Genomic DNA, 18094 nt, shown 5'->3' with positions numbered 1-18094 from the left:
GCCAAGCACACGACGCGAACTCGTTTTACCCACTCTACCCCCCACCGGAGATCAACAAGTAGCGACTTCCCTCCCCCCCCCCATCGTTTCCCCGGGAAGTTATCAAATAATAAAGGGCACCAGGGGGGAGTGGCATTTCAACTCTTTCATCAAAGTACCGCCATAGAAAATATAGAAGAGGAATAGCAGCTCTATCGTCTAGAAAACTTTAGTCCTATTAGCTTTCAATAATTTTATAACTTAACCCTCACTAATTGAGATACCTATATATATTAATTGGAAATAACCCTCTTAACCCCAAGCTTTAGAATCTAGAGATCATTTTATATTTAAAGCTAGAGTTGCTATTCCTCTTCTATATGATACGCCATCAATGGGAAATAATTAGGCTTTAAAATAACTCTTTAAAATAGTTTTATTAAATTTTTTCAAACATTATATTCATTTGGACTAATAAAAATGAGAAAAATAGGCGATTTTATACTCCCAGCTAATTTTTTTTCCATTTATAATAGTTATTGAGTCCAGAGAATAATTCTTTTTAACTAAAATAAAACTCTCAATGTACCACTATGTTTTGGTCTTTTATCTACTGGAAAAATAAAAACAACGTTTCTTTTAAAAACCACAAACTATGTTAAATACATGTACTGTACATAAACAAAACTTGTGTAATTAGTTAATTACCAATAATTTACTCATTTCTAAAAGATATTAACATTCTGCAAGTTTCAGAAAGAAGAAAATGAATAATTTATCTACTAGGCAATCTCAATTGAAATTTAGCAATTAAAGAAATATGATCCGATGATTGCGAGGCATTGGGAAGACCGCCCACTGCATCCGCATCAAAATATGACAGTAGACGATAAGTTCCTAACAGGGTCAAGGGGTCCTTACTGCAACTACTGGGGCGTTTAGGACTTAAATTTGAGTCTTTTTTGTGCTTGGGAGATTTAGGGGTGGAGGATTTCTTTGCATGAGAGTAAAAAATGTAATCAACGGTGCAGCAAGCTTTCAAATGATGAGTCGTGATGTAAGGCATTCCATTATGGTCATTACGGTCATTATGGTCGTATGCGGATTCAAGGAGGAAAGAATGATTTAATTGAGCCTCACTTTCTTTATTTGGGTTTTGTGTCTCAGTCGTTCGCTGGTCACTGTATTTAAAAATAGTAATTAAATAAAAGTTAAATAAAAGAAATTATAACAAATTTAAAGAATATTGATACCTTATTATTATTTCCTCTTGTTTATTTTCAGTTTGATTTGACCTGAGCTCTTGCAATCCTTGATATTGGCAATCGGTGGTGATACCCAGATTTGATAGTTCAATTTCGTTTGATCTTAATTTTCTGCCTTTACTAACTCCTTCGTGTTGACCGGAAATATCTCCGATTTGAAGTCCATAGTAATTAAGTCGTCCCCGAGTGAGAAATTTGTATACTGGAGAGTAAGGCTTGCTGTTCATATCTCCGCACAAAATTACTGGATGGTAGACTGGTTTTCCGGTAGTCGGAGAAATTTTCTGGAAAGCTAATTTATCTAGTTCAGCTAATAACATTTGTAGCTGAGCTAGCTTTATGTCACCTCGCCTGCGAATGTAAAAAGATAAAAAAATTACTAACAAATCTATATTTGTTAATTTATCACAGAAAATATGTTACCTCGGATTAAATAACAAATGAGTTGTAGCCACGCAAAGTTTAAGGTCTTCCTCTTTGTTACATATTTCTCCATTTTTCAATACTGGTCTAAATACAGCAATCAAGGCGATATTGTCACGGTCAAGAAGATTGACGCTGGGTTGGTGAAATTCAACAGCTTTCTGAAATTCTAGAGAAAATGCTGATTTGCGATAAAAGATAGCGCATCCGTCATTTTTATCACCAGTTCTCTTTTTATACACGCTATCATAACCTAATTTGGACATTTCAGGTTTGAAATATTGTTCATAATGATTGCATTGCATCTCTTGGAAACACAGAATCTATGGATTACATTTTTCTATTAAGAAACGATATTGAATTTAAATATTACGTGTAAGGTTAAAAACTTACATCACTATCAGATTCAATGATCTCCCTCAAAAGATTGTTGCATCTGTACGACCAATTTAAAACTCTACCATCGCAATGGTGGTATAAGTAGCTGTTCATTTCCAACAAGTCCTGAGCCAAAATATTGTACGTCATAAGCTTGAAATCCAATTTGTTTTGTGAATTAGAGTTTGTGCCAAGTTTGTTCTCAATCTTTTCACCAACAGGGGTCAAATCCCAAATTCTAATAGCTTCAACCTTTTTAGCGATGAATTCTATAATGAAATAGTTAAATAATTACGTTTTAGAAACAAAGAATTTTTGTTTTTCCATGTAAATACCTGTTTTCTTCTCCAAACAATAAACGTTTCGGTCAATCAAACCAGAATTGTCTTGACTAGGATTTGGGATTCCAGGCATACTACTAGTAGAAGCGGCATTGATTTCGTTAATATTTGGATCAGACAGCTGCATTATTCTTTGAACTTCAAAGGCAGACAATGACAATTTGGAGTCAAGATCACTGTCTTCCATTTTAAATTTCTTGTACACATCAGGGTGACCAAAGACTGATCTAACTTCAACTGGCTGTCTCTTTTTAGACTGAAACTCATCGTCTTGATTTAAAACATTTGAAGCATCTTTCATGTCCAGTTGTGGGAACTGAGTCTGAGAAAGAGAATGGCTTGGCTGTGTTAGGGTAGCTTCGCTGGCTGCTGTGCTTAACAGAGTATTCCCAGGTAATTTTTGGGTTATCTGTCGCTTGCCAGGTGGCAGTTGCGATTCCGAAAGAGTTACGAGTATCTTTCGTTGATTATGTACCAGAATGGACTGTTTGGTGGAGCGATGAACAATCCAATTGGTCAATGACTGTTTGGTTGAAGGGCCATACCATGTAGGGTGCCAGTACAAGAACAACTCGTGCAGTTTTACCGAATGCACTGACCACAGCATTCTTCAATTTTATTGATATTTCGAATGGGGTAGGGTTTGACAAGAACAGTAAGATTTGAAGTAAAATGAGAAAAAGAGCACGAACAAAACCATATAAGGAAACACAAAGCTGCTAAGTGCTCGGGATTAACGATCCAACAATGTTAGTTTAAATTATTATAAGGAGTAAGGTTTGAAATCAAAAGCAAACAGATGGACTGATAAGAATTTAAATAAATAAATCAAACAGGGGAATTATCAATGAATTAATGATAAAAAAATAAAGGAAAGCACTTATAATAGAATAAAAATCCTACCGAAGTCTAAGAAACAGAGAGACGAATAGACTTGAGCAAGAATTTGATATTTCCATAAGGCTTCTATTTTATTGCTCTTCTATATTATAAGAGCATTGCCAGTACCAAAATAGATTGAAAGAGCTTGCGGCCAAAGCCATCCCGTTCAACGGAACAAAATAAGATAGCCCATGTTTAATAATTATGTGACTCACATATAACAATAGGATTATGTTTAAAGGATAAGCATTAAAGGTTTGAAATATCCTGCAAAAAAGGTATTATTATTGTAGGTTACATTTTTGAGAAAATTAATTTCGTTTTCGCAAATGCAAGGCCATCAGTTAATTTTCTCAAAACATTAACCATTCACATAGGAAATTTTTAGTTAAATAAACCCTTACTAATTTAAATTTTTTTAAGTTTTCCATTAATTGAATTCAAAAATAAGAGTTACAAAAGTGCTTAAACAAGTTATATTTATAAATAGTTGCAAAGTTCCTGATGTATGTCAAAACTAAAGATAACTTAATCTTGGTACGATTGTTAAGACTCTAAAGTCCAAATGAAAGCCTAGATAATGGATAATCTTCTAAATAAAATAACTATTTATATTTCCCTCAAAATTAAAACTAACCCACATCATTCCCAGAGGGCGCTCAAGATGAGAAGCTGGTATGAAAAAATCCGTTTATTTCAGACCAAGTCCCGCAAACAGAATATATTTAAATATTTTTTTACTTACAAGATTACGTCAATAAATATAATATCGGTTTCTAGCTTATTTTCTAAAATACTAGTACTTTACGTGTTGATGGAAGTATTTCAAACATTAATTACACAAAAAAGCTACGCATTCAACAGCGAAATTCCTCAACCTCAACAAAACATTTCGGCTTTTTCTAGACTTTATTGCGTCATCTCATGAATGCGACAATGGGTTAAAGGTCAGGGTCGTTTCTTTTATATTAGCTAGGCGTTTGCATAGACTGGGCATCCGTCGTTTTCATCATATCATCCCAACGGGGGCGCATCTCTGGAACTGGTTTTTCGAGAGAAAGTCGAAACGGCGCAGGAGACGGTATCAGTCTATCTCACCAGTGACGTCACTGGTTAGATTTCAAAAGGAGCGAGTTACGGGGGTACTTACGTTTGTCACTATCTATGTGTGTCTTTTTAATGCGATCAGCTGGTAGCTGAAAATAGGGACGTTTTACAGTTTTTTTTAACAGCAAGGTTTTTATTGCTTTCGAAAAAAATATCACTTAGTTGTAATAAAGTGATAATAAATAATCCACATGTTTATAAAAGGTAAAAACTTTATTTGTTAACTAGTCCTTTTAAAAAGTGTTTTTCAGAGAGAGGTAGATTGAAATTAAAGTAATACTTTCAATTATTTTAAAAAGAAATTAAAAACAAAACAGTTTATCACTTTAGTTCTTGTAAAGCAATGGCAATCACAGTGAGGTAGTTTAACATATATATAAACTAAGTTAATTAATACATCAGGAGAGCAAATTTTTTATTAGTTTAATAGGAACGTAATAGTTAAAACCATTTATCACTTTATTTCTTATAAAACAATGGTAATCACAGTGAGGTAGTTTAATACATCAGTAGAGCTATTTTTTTTATTAGTTTAATAGGAACGTAATAGTTAAAACCATTTATCACCTTAGTTCTTGTAAAACAATGGTAATCACAGTGAGGTAGTTTAACATATATATAAACTATGTTAATACATCAGGAGAGCTTATTTCTTATTAGTTTAAAAGGAACGTAATGGTTAAAACTATTTATCACCTTAGTTCTTGTAAAACAATTTTCATACTATTTTCGACTATGAAAATATATCAGGGGAACTTAAGGGTTTTTGCTTTTAATGTACTTTGTAATTTTTTTGGCTTGTCTTCTGTTTTGCGCGTCAGAAATAAACTTAATTCAAATATTTCATCCGTATTATGGTTCTCATTTTCACATACGATAATATAATTTCTTTTGGGTAGTTTAAAAGTTTTCCAGAAATTATCGTTGCTAAATTTTTGGTAACTCCCATTTCTTTATTTAGAGTTATGTCTTTAGAAGATTTAACTTTGTGAAATTCTGAAAACTCTAATTCGACTATTTTCAAATCCTTCAAGAAGGATAGAGATGGAACAATAATACCATCGTAACTAAGGTGTTCCACCCAGGAAGGCACACTGTAATCATGTTCATTACGATTTGATTTTAAATTCAAATTTGGGTATTTTTTGTAGAACTTTTTGGCTACCCATCCTGCGAGATACTCCATTCCACCCTCTTCTTGAGACGTTAATCACAGCGTTTGGCGGTTCCGCAGTGTTTTGGAAAGTGGTTAATGATTCAAATGTGTCTGGAAAGTTTATTGCAGCTTTGGACGTTTCAGTTGCTTTTAAAATGCTTGGCCTAGAATTGGGGGTATGTGGCATTGCATGGCATCCGGAAAGTTTTTCAATCCCATCAGGGACTTCTGGCATTGTTTTCGTGCCATTTTTGGAGGTCATTGGCAAATTTATCACAGGTTTACTTCTTGACTCTCTCACTGTTTGAGTTATTGCAATGGACGGGAGTTTTAAATCAGGAATAGCGTTATTTTTTAACTTCTTTCGATTTTTTTGATTTAAGAGATCTTCCCTGAGATCCGTTTCAAAATTTTCAGGGGAAAAATGTTCCGAACATATTCTAGCATATTTTGGATTGATACTCTTTTTAGCATAACTTCCCTCACATCTTGCTAACCAGAGAGCTCTTATATTTCCATTTGAAGGGAATCTATGCGATGATACTTGCGAATTTGATGTGAAATAATTTTTACAGTCAATTACAGCGCATTTATGTGGAGCCATAGCTATAAAAAAAATAATAAATAGTTAGCTAAACAATTGAAAACATGGATTGTAGAGCTTTACAGTACCTTGACTACCCTCATTTAAAATTTCAACAAGTTTAAAAACTTTTGAAAAATGTTTTTAGCCCGCTCTTAATCAACCAAGGCCTAGAAAGTGAGATGCAGGCATGCAGCCTGCCACTGCAGGAGGCTCAGCAGGACAGCGGCGCAGCCAGCAGAAATAATTTCAAGAAAAAGCCTACATGCATATTAAATAAAAAAAAGAGGATAACGACGTGCTTTTCAACATAATTATTGTATATTAAAAGCTTACCTAGAAATTAATTCCATCTGTAAAAAGCCCCTCGTCCCTCATCCAATTTAGCTAACCGAGACTGTTAGACCACTGCCTACTATAATATTATAGAAGGCAGTGGTTAGACGCGAGTGACGCGGCGTCTTGTTTCGTTTTCTTTCTCCATCGCCACTGTCTTCCCCCCCTTCTAACCCAGCTGCTTGAAATTTCGTTTTCCGACACTCTGACAAGAGCCAACCTCTATAGTGCATTTCTCTACAAACCTTGATATCATCCACTCTTCAGTCTAATTCATTTTAAGTTAAATTTTAAATTATGAATTTTATTAAGAATGCAGTCGACAAAGTGAAATTTCTATATTTCACTTATGAACTTGAAACGGCGCTTTATATGCTGGAACCTTGGGAAAAACGATTATTTAGTAAGCTCTAGCCGCCTTTAAGGCTTAGCACTCAATTAATTAACCATTTCTCATTAGATACTGTGTTGGTAACGTTCCTAGCCATGTCAGCCTATACAACATACGTTTTTCTTCCAAGATACACCTACAGTGCTCTCAATTATTTTGGTATAGTAGAATAGTCTTATTAGTAAATTGAACTATTGTCTGCTACTTAATACACAAACATGGGAACCAAAGATAAATTATAAATTTATTCCATATCCAAAAATATATAACAATTTCAAAAATTTAATATTTGTACATATTTTGGCACAACTTTCACTGTATAAAGCTCATAACATCTTTCTTTTCAAAAATGTTTAAAAAACCCAAAAAATATTTATGTAATACAAAAACACTAATTAGATGCTAAAAGTTTCATCCATGATTTCTTTAACTTCCTTTTGGTGTAAAACCCCAATTCCAACTGCCGCTGTAGCAAGCTCTTTTCTGCCTGCATATTTCAACTATTAAAAGAAATTAATGTTGAAATGGGCAAATTTTACATAATTCAATTAAATACAAACCTTGCAATGTAGTAAATTATCAAATCTAGGTCTAAGGAATGTCCAAGCTCCCATGTTACGATGTTCTTCTTGACTCCAAATATATTCTATATAAAAATCTTTTGTATAAAGAATAAAATTTTTTTAAATTTATTTCTTCTTACTTTTAACATTTTTATATTTTTGCAATTCTTGGGATAGCTCCCCAGCGGGAAAAGGGCATAAAGCCTAAAATATGAAAAACGTTTTCTTTAATAGGTAATAAGAATTACCTCTATTCTAAATAAAAATAAGAATTACCTCTATTCTAATTAAAGCTGTGTCATTCGCTCTTCCTCTGGCTTCTCGTTCTTTATGTAACTCGTAGAAATGTTTTCCGCTGCAAAATATAACAGTCTCGACTTTATCAACATTGGTAGCTGAAAGTGGATCACCGATTATAGGAGAGAAGGTATTCTTGGGCCCAAAATCTTCTAAAGTTGAAGACGCAGCTGGCAAACGCAGTATAATTTTGGGAGCAACTACCACTAATGGCTTTCTGAAGGTTTGTAGCATCTGCCTCCTTAGCAAATGAAAATACTGCGCTGGTGTAGTTGGATTTACGACTTTCCAATTTCTATCATCACCATCGATTCCGTCTTCACGACTATCACACATCTAACGGAAGATAGCACAACTTAGATGTTCATTCCCTTGAGTTTTTCAACTTTTTTTCTGAAATGTTATCCCTAACTTGTAAAAATCTTTCAAAATGGGACGAAGAATGTTCAGGACCAGCTCCATCCATTCCATGGGGTAATAAAATTACTATACCACTTTGATATAACCATTTAGCTGTAATAGAAAATAGAATTACTACCTAACACTCTTTACAAATAAATAGTAGTCAAATACCATATGTAACATAAGTCACTTCTAAATATGCCTCTATAAAAAAATTCAACGAGACCTTGTTTCACACAGACTATGAATGGGAAATTCTTATAGTCCCTGTGTTTTTGAAAAGGTAACTAGGGAACAAAATCTTGTGATCACTAGGCTTGCCACCATCCTCCTACTCATTGTAACCAGGTCATCTGATTTTAGCACATAAAGTCGTTAGATGACTTGGGCCTAAAGTGGTGCCTAGCTGATTATTATCTAGATATGTGCTAAGAATTCTTTACATTTTCAAAATTCACTTCACCAACTTCGGTTTTCGTCCAGGAGTTATCCCGTGAACAAGGCTTCATTAAATTATGAGTGATTATGTTACGTATGTAATTACGCAACAAAATGAAAACTCAACTCTCTCCACTGCTTATAAAATTATCCAATATAATTTGGGCGCCATTGAAGAAATCCCCAAACTGGGCCTCCCAAATTATCAGATTATTTGGACTCTCGATACTCATACCATATTCAAAACCCAACACGGCTTCTTCGGATAAAATGGAATTTGCAACCTATATAGAAAATCATCAATGAATTGAAGATGTTCATTACATAATTAACCAACCTCTAAAAATCCCTTTTGATTATCCAACAAATTATTCAGAGGAATGATAATGTCATCCGTTTCCTGGTCTACCAGCATCCTTTAATTGAACAGGTTATGCATTAATTAAATAACAAAAACTTAATATTTAATTGGTTTTGCTTCTTTACCAGTGTCTGTGTGAAAACGTTCCCCTTCCTACATCCTGACCACTGATACGAACATTAAATCCTTGATAGAGTAAGGAACCAATTGCCAAAGTCTCAGCAGTGGCCCAATCAATTCTTATCCCTTCAGACAGCCTTTTGGGTCGTTCTGCTACTAATACCCTATGCAAATTTTGATGAAGTTTCTGTTTAAATTACCATATATTAGTTACAAAAAGAATATAAAAATAAATGAATGACAATAATTGTACAAAGTTATCCGGAATTTCCACTGATTTAGCCCCTATATAACGAAGGAGATCAGAGGGTAAGCCAGTTTCCCATTTGGTGATCGACGTTGGAGGACTTTCTGTTCCTTGCCACCTTGCCAGGAGTTTAGAAGGCTAGAATTTGTTGCAAATTACAAGAATTTGGCACATTTTTTTTAAAGTAATATATTTGAATACCTGTGGTTGATAAGAACCAATTTCTTTATAATGACTATTAAGCATATCTGTTTGTGATTTAATAAGGTCTCTAAGTTCGTTACTTGACCATATTCCCTCTTCCTATTAAAATATTTTCTTTAAACACAAAGAATAAATGTACAAATGAAACATAAGAATTATAATTACAATTAACTTGTTTGCGTACATGTCTGGACACGAATGAGGACGGCTATGGATGCTTGAGTACATTGCCGGATTTGTGTAAGTTGGATCGTCAATTTCATTATGTCCATGAAGGCGAAAGCAAACCATATCGACTAGTACATCTTTATTAAACTGACAACGGTACTTTAAAGCTAACTGCACTATTTTGGCAACATCCTATATTAATACAAAATCAAATATCATTGAAATTTTCTAAAATTAACCACTAATTATAGAAAACAGACCTCTGGAAAGTCACCATTAACGTGGAAAATAGGTACACCAATCATTTTCATCAAATCGCTGCAATACAAAGAAGAACTGCCCCTATGAGCTGGAGTTGTGAATCCAAGTTGATTATTAACAACCAAATGAACGGAGCCTCCAATCCGATAGTGAGGTACATTTGACATAGCCAAAGTTTCCATAACAACGCCCTGAAAATATAAGTAAAATATTAAGAAATTCTTTGAAACTATTATCTTAAATTATCTGACTACCTTTCACTCCACTTTACAATAGCTTTGGCACAAACAAATACTTAACAAAATGAATAAAAACTACTACAGACAACGCTCGTGATATATTGCTTTTCGTTTTTTACCTGCGCAGCCATTGCAGCATCTCCATGAACTTGAATTGGTAAGACGGGAGAAGTTACGTCTGATTTAGAATCAGGAAGGGAATAATCTCCAACTTTCAAAGATTGCATACGACCACGAGCTTTTCCAACAGTAACTGGACAGATAGCCTTTAAAAAAATAATTTTTAAGGGCAACAAACGCTGTTGGGCACAAGGTGGCATATAAAGGGGAGGTAAGAGAGCAATGAAAAAAAAAGGCAAATCATGCTATTATAGAGGTGCAATAAACTGAAAATTAACTAGTGGTGTGCGAGTACTCGAAAATTGCGAGTACTCATTATCGAGTCCGAGTCCGAGTACTCGGACTCGGAATACGTAATTTTATTACTCGCACGGGTACCCGATTCCCACGAAAAGGGTACATAATTACTCGAAGCGGACTCGAGTAAATAGATAATTTGAAAATTACCCGGCGAGTCTAATATTACTCGGCGAGTCCATTATTACTCAGCGAGTCCATTATTATTGGGCAAGATTATTTAAACAGCGGCAAATAAATTTCAGACGAATTGGCCACGATAACTTAGGACTCGAATTGAACTCTATAAAAATTAGGACTCGAATTGGACTCGTTAAAAACATTCCGGACTCGTATTGGACTCGAAAGCTTTAAACCTAATTCTTTAGGACTCGAGGACTCGATCAAGTCCTTAATATTTGGACTCGAGGACTCGCGAGTCCAAGTTTCTAAGACTCGAGACTCAACTCGAATTTCAAAAAACAGGACTCGCAGGGGAAAAAATGGCAAATCGAAAAATTTAACAGAAGGAGAATGAATGGAGCCGAAAATCATAAGAAGAATTTTAAAGCCTCGACATTTCTTTGCCACCCTCAGCCCGATCACTTATAAACTTAATGTACTAAAATTTAGCAATTACTTCCAAATGAGAAGGATTGGGCAACAGCATAACATGAAGGTCATTTGACAAATTTACGGAAGTAACTATATAGAAAAAATATTACTAATACTTGAAAACATATATTAAAAATTTAAAACTTTATATTACACAAATGTGAAAGAACATCTCCAGTTCCGACTGATCCTGGAGGAAATTCAGAGAAACCCTTCATCTGTAAAGGTAAAAGTAATGAAAATTAGGCATATGTTTAAACACAAAATGTGTATAAGAAACATACTTTCTGGAAAACAGCTACAGGTGGAAATTTTAGAAGAACTGTCATCAAGGTAAGGCGTCCACGGTGTGGCATACCAATGACGATGTTGCTAATTCCATCTATAATTTGATGATGATGATAAAAACACACACTTGTTTAAATAAAAAATTAGAGATTAAATTGTTCTTACAATCTGGAGCAGCTGATTGAAACAGTGAAGTGAAAAATGTGATCATGCTATCCGCTCCTTCACCACTATAACGTTTTACTGTTGGAAATTTGGTTTGCAAAAACTTTTCAAAGACTTGTGATTTGATTAAATCAGAAAGTATGGTTCTTTTGGTAGCATCTGTCAATGGATCATTCTTAAGCAATTCAAATTCTTCAGCTAACCATTCTCTTTCTTCCAAATCCTTAAAATAACCTATTAAATTTCAATGCAAATATAGATATTTCTTGAAGCACCTACAGGCAAGTGCATAAACTCGACACTGGCATGTTCGCAATACGTATCATTAAGGAACTGTACTATTTCTTCTATTTTGTAAGGAGCATCGAACTCCAGACCATTTAACAAGCCATTTATAGTAACAGAATTTGACAAATTTGATGAATCAAAACCATATTGGGATATTTCTAGTTCAGGTACACGTCTGTAAATAAGAAACTAATAATGAATAAGGCTCTTATTAAATAAAGTAAGCGCTTACCTAAGTTTACGCAGGCCAAGAGGGTCAATTTTGGCAATTTTATGACCATGTTCACGGTATGCTTTAATTATATTATAAACATTACAGTTTTCTATTCTATTCAGCAAATCCTTATTGGACACTTTGGGAAGAAGGAGATAATTTAATAAACAACATACAACATTTTCTCATTTGGTTAAATTACCATAGTGATTGTCTGGTCTTTTATAAGGTTTATAACCAAAAACCCCAGACTTTGAATGATATTTTTCACATAAAAATTTAATTTTGGAATATTTATTGTAAAGTAAGCATTGTCTTCCAGCTTGAAGCATCATTCCCAACGAGTAACACTGCTACTGCTACACTAGCCTTCTGGCCTGTTTGAAACCAATTGAGTCCCTAGCTCCGAAAGTAAAGGCCTGCGCCGATCTGATAAGGGTCGGCGGCGGCGTTTGACCCAAAATATATCGGCGGCGGCGGCGGCGGCTTACACCGGCGTTTAGGCCAACGGCGGCGGCGTCTTCGGCATGGCCAAAATAACCGACGGCGGCGGCGTACGCCGGCGTTTGTATAAATTTTAGAGCTATTTCTTGTAGCGACCATTGAGTTGGGAATATTAATCTAGAGGTCCAATCAAAACGTCGGATTTCAGTATTTCGCGAAACAAGTTTTTAAAAATAAGAATACTGTCGTCTGCTCCCATCGGCATCCCAAATGATGAGAAAACGTTATCATTCTACCCGTGGCGTCGTCTATCTCTCAATGGTTCGTTCAAATAAGACGCGTTTTCAAGCAAAAAGATTTTTTTTCTTCAAAATAATGGATGGCGCCACGGGTCATATGATAACGTTTGCTCGTCATTTTAGAGCAGATGGCACATTCGTATTTTTCAAAAACTTGTTTCGCGGGGAGCAGATTTGATTGGATCTCTAGATTAATATTCCCAACTCAATGGTAGCGACACTTTAAAAACCCGTACGGCGTCCACCCATTTCCCCGAAAGCCCATTTCCCCGAACGCCCATTTGCCCGAATCTATCCGTTTGGATCATATCACCAAAAATGGGAGAGTATTTTAGATGGTGGCGGAACAACTGCGCTGGGAAGAAACAATCTGCATTAAAATAATGCTAAAAAGCCATTGGAATACCGCGTATAATGTTAAAATGCCATTGGAATAACGCGTATAATGCTAAAAAGCCATTGGAATAACGCGTATAATGCTAAAAGCCATTGGAATAACGCGTATAATGCTAAAAAGCCATTGTAATAACGCGTATAATGTTAAAAAGCCATTGGAATAACGCGTGCCATTGGAATAACGCGTATAATGCTAAAAGCCATTGGAATAACGCGTATAATGTTAAAAGGCCATTGGAATAACGCGTATAATGTTAAAAGGCCATTGGAATAACGCGTATAATGTTAAAAAGCCATTGGAATAACGTGTATAATGTTAAAAAGCCATTGGAATAACGCGTATAATGCTAAAAGCCATTGGAATAACGCGTATAATGCTAAAAGCCATTGGAATAACGCGTATAATGTTAAAAAGCCATTGGAATAACGCGTATAATGTTAAAATGCCATCGGAATAACGCGTATAATGCTAAAAGCCATTGGAATAACGCGTATAATGCGACTAGGCAGCGAGGCTAGGATACTACTCAGCATACTTATGTCACCGAATTCCACGTATTACATAATGTTTTAAATAAAAATTTCTATTTTCTAACCATCATTAAACGAAAATTGTGGACTAGATCGCCGAAAATAATAGTTTTGTATTCTAAAGATGACATCATTCACTAATATTATTATATTTCTAAAATGAAAAATAAAACTCAGATTTGAATAAAGTTAGTCAAGACCATTTTTCAGTGCTCGATTTTTCTAGATTTTAAATTATTTCGATTTTTTTTTAGTATTTTTTTAAATTTGTTTGAAAATTTCCAAATTGCACGTATTTCTCTCGTCTACTAACATCGTCAATTCGACTAAACAAATACATCCATAGATATTTTGGATACCATACGAGTGATGGCGGAAACCAAATAGTCGAAATGTTTAGACTGTACTAAATCTATTAAAGGAAAAAATCAAACGCCCAAAATATGCCGGATTTTTGGGAAAGAACTAAATATAAATAGAAATATTTTGCCAAAGGTGCCATTTTGTTTTGACAAAAACTAAATGTAAATATAACTAATTATTTTATAAAAAGAGACATGCCTGGATTTACTTTTAACAATTTATTAGGTTGTAAAAGACCTAATATAAATTGTTAAAAGTAAATCTATGCGTGTCTTTTCTTTTTTATAAAATAATTAGTTAAGCGTTTTCTATAGATAAAAGAAATTTTAATATTTATAAATGTAAATATCAATATTTTGAGAAATTGGCAGGAACTAAAAAGCAATGTGATTTTAAACTTCTTAAAACTTTGCTTTCCGGTGTTTGAGGCTTTCAATTCCCTGAGGTGTCTAAAATTACGTGAATATTACATTGCTTTTTTTAATTTACACATGTTACGGCCGAGATAAGATTAGCTTAAAAAATGTTTTGGAGTGAAAACGTATTAATTCACCTTTGGCCGTATTTGTATTATCTCACTTTAACGAGAAAATATATGAATATATATCCAATTTAGTCTAAAATACAATTTTAATCGAGGGGCTAACCACTAAAGAAGATGTTGTACACTGGATTTCAGATTTCAGGTGATTTCACTGATTACCTAGTGATTCTCGGTAATTTTACTGATTCTCGGCGACAGTGGCGTAGACAAGGGGGGGGGGTTCCGTGTCCAAACCCCCCCCTTGGGTCTACCTTTGACTGTACTAAATTTCCACCCCCTTCTCGACCCCTCTCTTAACATTCACATACTTCGACCCCCCCCTTGAGGAACTTCTGGCTACGCCACTGCTCGGTGATTTCATATTGATTCTCGGTGATTTCTCTGATTTCATATTGATTTTAGGTGATTTTACTAACTTTTATTTGATTTCACCATAAAAAACTTAATAACAATAAGTATGACAATTAACGAGATTTAAAACCAAACTGATTTCATAGTTATCGCGTAATCAAAATGTTTTCTCAGCACAGAGCCCTCTCGTGTCTAAAATACGCGAGACTACCGCTAAGCCGAAATATCTGGTTTCCGATAGATTGGCGGAATTGGCCGATTTCTAAATTATGTTTTTGCGCGTAACAGTACTTTACAGTGAGTTATAGCAGGCTTATTTACCTGCTTTAATACCCAAACATGGCGTCGTATTTTCACGCATAAAATGAATTTTAAAAACCATCAATATTAGGGCTGCGTTCAGAAACGCTCACCGGTGAGTCCGCTGAGTCACCGCTGACACCGGTGTTCGGGTATTGACGTCACGATAGTCATCTGTGAGACACCGAAATCACCGAAAGAGATAGTCGGTTTTTCCGATGACTGACGTCATTATGACTTAAAACTACTATTAATTCTACGCTATTTTAAAAAACACCGATGACTGAATAAAAGCGTTCAGCAACTTACGACGTCATTATGACGAAAAAGCTCATCGATGGAAAATATAACCTTCGTTTATATATATACCAGGGTAGGTACACAGTAGATTGCTTTTGAACCGAACCCAACCCAACCCAACCCAACCCAACCCAACCTAACCTAACCTAACCCAACCCAACCCAACCTAACCTAACCTAACCTAACCCAACCTAACCCAACCCAACCTAGCCTAACCTAACCTAACCTAACCCAACCCAACCCAACCCAACCCGACGGATAGAAACATAACTTTCGCTAGTAAATAATGTACCTAAATTTTAATATATTTACTCCCCACCCAAATCCATTATTTTTACCTTTGATCCCATTATTATTAAATTGGGGGGATTTTGTCAGTATTCCTATTATATTATATTCCTAATCAGTGGCGGCGGAAGCTAATTTTTAGGGGGGGTATAAACAAGCAAACGCGTCTAACTTGGTAACGCGGGGGGGGGGAGGACAAAAGAAAGTTATGTAGATGGGCCATCTGTAGTAATAGTTCTTTTTATAAAATAACCTTGGCCATGTTGCCTCCCCGCTTCAGCTGTGGATCCGTTTTCTCTCCCACTAAAGAGTTTATGAACTCATTCTTAGGCATTGGCTGAACTATTCCAGGGCAACATTTCAACAAGTTGGGCAAGCGTAAAGACATTTTATAAAATCAACTATTGGTAGTATTACTGTGCTGCAATTTGGGGGGTACAAATACATACATTGTACCCCCCTAGTGAAATCTGGGGGGGTATAATGTACCCCTGTACCCCCCTATTCCGCCGCCACTGTTCCTAATTGTAAATTTGATTTTTATCCGGGCCTTCTCATATTCCCTTAACCATAATCAAATGGTATTTTATTCTGATTTTGCTGAATTTACTTATTTTACAGTTAATGTAATTTGAATATTTATGTTTTACCAAAATAGGTTTCATTTTAATTATGTAAATCTGATATTCATCAGGCTAAATAAAGCCTTTTTATACTCTCTTTTACCATAATGAAATGGTTTTTTTAATCTGATTTTGTGGTTGAAATTCCAATGGCTTTTAGCATTATACGCATTATTACTATGGCTTTTAGCATTATACGCGTTATTCCAATGGCCTTTTTAACATTATACGCGTTATTCCAATGGTTTTTTAACATTATACGCGTTATTCCAATGGATTTTTATCATTATACGCGTTATTCCAATGGATTTTTAACATTACACGCGTTATTCCAATGGCTTTTTAGCATTATACGCGTTATTTCAATGGCTTTTATCATTATACGCGTTATTCCAATGGCTTTTACCATTATACGCGTTTTTCCAATGGCATTTTAGCATTATACGCGTTATTCCAATGGCATTTTAGCATTATACGCGTTATTCCAATGGATTTTTATCATTATACGCGTTATTCCAATGGATTTTAGCATTATACGCGTTATTCCAATGGCTTTTAGCATTATACGCGTTATTCCAATGGATTTTTAGCATTATACGCGTTATTCCAATGGCTTTTAGCATTATACGCGTTATTCCAATGGCTTTTAGCATTATACGGGTTTTTCCAATGGCTTTTTAGCATTATACGCGTTATTCCAATGGCATTTTAGCATTATACGCGTTATTCCAATGGCTTTTTAGCATTATACGCGTTATTCCAATGGCGTTTTAACATTATACGTGTTATTCCAATGGATTTTTAACATTATACGCGTTATTCCAATGGCTTTTTAGCATTATACGCGTTATTCCAATGGCTTTTAGCATTATACGCGTTATTCCAATGGCTTTTAGCATTATACGCGTTATTCCAATGGCTTTTAGCATTATACGCGTTATTCCAATGGCTTTTTAACACTATACGCGTTATTCCAATGGTTTTTTAACATTATACGCGTTATTCCAATGGATTTTTATCATTATACGCGTTATTCCAATGGATTTTTAACATTACACGCGTTATTCCAATGGCTTTTTAGCATTATACGCGTTATTTCAATGGCTTTTAGCATTATACGCGTTATTCCAATGGATTTTTATCATTATACGCGTTATTCCAATGGCCTTTAGCATTATACGCGTTATTCCAATGGCGTTTTAACATTATACGCGTTATTCCAATGGATTTTTACCATTATACGCGTTATTCCAATGGATTTTTAACATTACACGCGTTATTTCAATGGCTTTTTAGCATTATACGCGTTATTTCAATGGCTTTTAGCATTATACGCGTTATTCCAATGGCTTTTACCATTATACGCGTTTTTCCAATGGCTTTTTAGCATTATACGCGTTATTCCAATGGCATTTTAGCATTATACGCGTTATTCCAATGGATTTTTATCATTATACGCGTTATTCCAATGGCCTTTAGCATTATACGCGTTATTCCAATGGCTTTTAGCATTATACGCGTTATTCCAATGGCTTTTAGCATTATACG

The 18094-nt window shown here is 34.9% G+C and overlaps 3 protein-coding genes and 1 long non-coding RNA gene across 7 annotated transcripts; 1 reads left to right on the top strand and 3 right to left on the bottom strand.

Moving 5' to 3' along the window:
• Nucleotides 1-457: 457 nt before the first annotated feature.
• Nucleotides 458-4183, bottom strand: angel (protein). 4 transcript variants are annotated; one of them, XM_090154526.1, is made up of 7 exons: nucleotides 4014-4183; nucleotides 3290-3535; nucleotides 2381-2994; nucleotides 2061-2314; nucleotides 1668-1990; nucleotides 1233-1595; nucleotides 458-1160 (listed from the first exon to the last, which is right to left on the bottom strand). In XM_090154526.1, exons 2-7 carry the CDS (start codon nucleotides 3343-3345, stop codon nucleotides 755-757), a joined length of 2016 nt encoding a protein of 671 aa, XP_090010652.1. In that variant the 5' UTR covers nucleotides 3346-3535; nucleotides 4014-4183; the 3' UTR covers nucleotides 458-754. The 4 variants fall into 4 exon arrangements, with proteins under 4 accessions (XP_090010652.1, XP_090010653.1, XP_090010654.1 ...); XM_090154527.1 differs by lacking the exon at nucleotides 4014-4183 and adding an exon at nucleotides 3673-3877; XM_090154528.1 differs by having other exon boundaries at nucleotides 460-1160; nucleotides 2381-2708; nucleotides 4014-4180.
• On the top strand, nucleotides 3909-7165 carry LOC149936300 (serine palmitoyltransferase small subunit A-like). Its single transcript, XM_090154530.1, has 3 exons — nucleotides 3909-4215; nucleotides 6770-6853; nucleotides 6911-7165. Exons 1-3 carry the CDS (start codon nucleotides 4197-4199, stop codon nucleotides 7012-7014), a joined length of 207 nt encoding a protein of 68 aa, XP_090010656.1. The 5' UTR covers nucleotides 3909-4196; the 3' UTR covers nucleotides 7015-7165.
• Nucleotides 4966-6699, bottom strand: LOC149936301 (uncharacterized). The gene is made up of 3 exons (XR_016472352.1): nucleotides 6451-6699; nucleotides 6204-6375; nucleotides 4966-6137 (listed from the first exon to the last, which is right to left on the bottom strand). It is a non-coding gene; the product is annotated as an uncharacterized LOC149936301 (long non-coding RNA).
• On the bottom strand, nucleotides 7068-12492 carry LOC149936299 (2-oxoadipate dehydrogenase complex component E1). Its single transcript, XM_090154525.1, has 20 exons — nucleotides 12310-12492; nucleotides 12126-12246; nucleotides 11885-12068; nucleotides 11606-11828; nucleotides 11437-11534; nucleotides 11307-11370; nucleotides 11178-11242; nucleotides 10261-10407; nucleotides 9902-10093; nucleotides 9639-9833; nucleotides 9471-9572; nucleotides 9276-9407; nucleotides 9028-9209; nucleotides 8879-8957; nucleotides 8669-8825; nucleotides 8114-8214; nucleotides 7681-8037; nucleotides 7545-7608; nucleotides 7402-7487; nucleotides 7068-7341 (listed from the first exon to the last, which is right to left on the bottom strand). Exons 1-20 carry the CDS (start codon nucleotides 12440-12442, stop codon nucleotides 7237-7239), a joined length of 2787 nt encoding a protein of 928 aa, XP_090010651.1. The 5' UTR covers nucleotides 12443-12492; the 3' UTR covers nucleotides 7068-7236.
• Between the last annotated feature and the right edge of the window lie 5602 nt (nucleotides 12493-18094).

This window comes from Leiobunum rupestre, chromosome 7, assembly GCF_980474605.1.
Source record: "Leiobunum rupestre chromosome 7, qqLeiRupe1.1.hap1, whole genome shotgun sequence".
NCBI lineage: Eukaryota > Metazoa > Arthropoda > Arachnida > Opiliones > Sclerosomatidae > Leiobunum > Leiobunum rupestre.
Note: the sequence above shows the minus strand (reverse complement) of the source record. Positions and strands in the feature narration are given on the sequence as shown.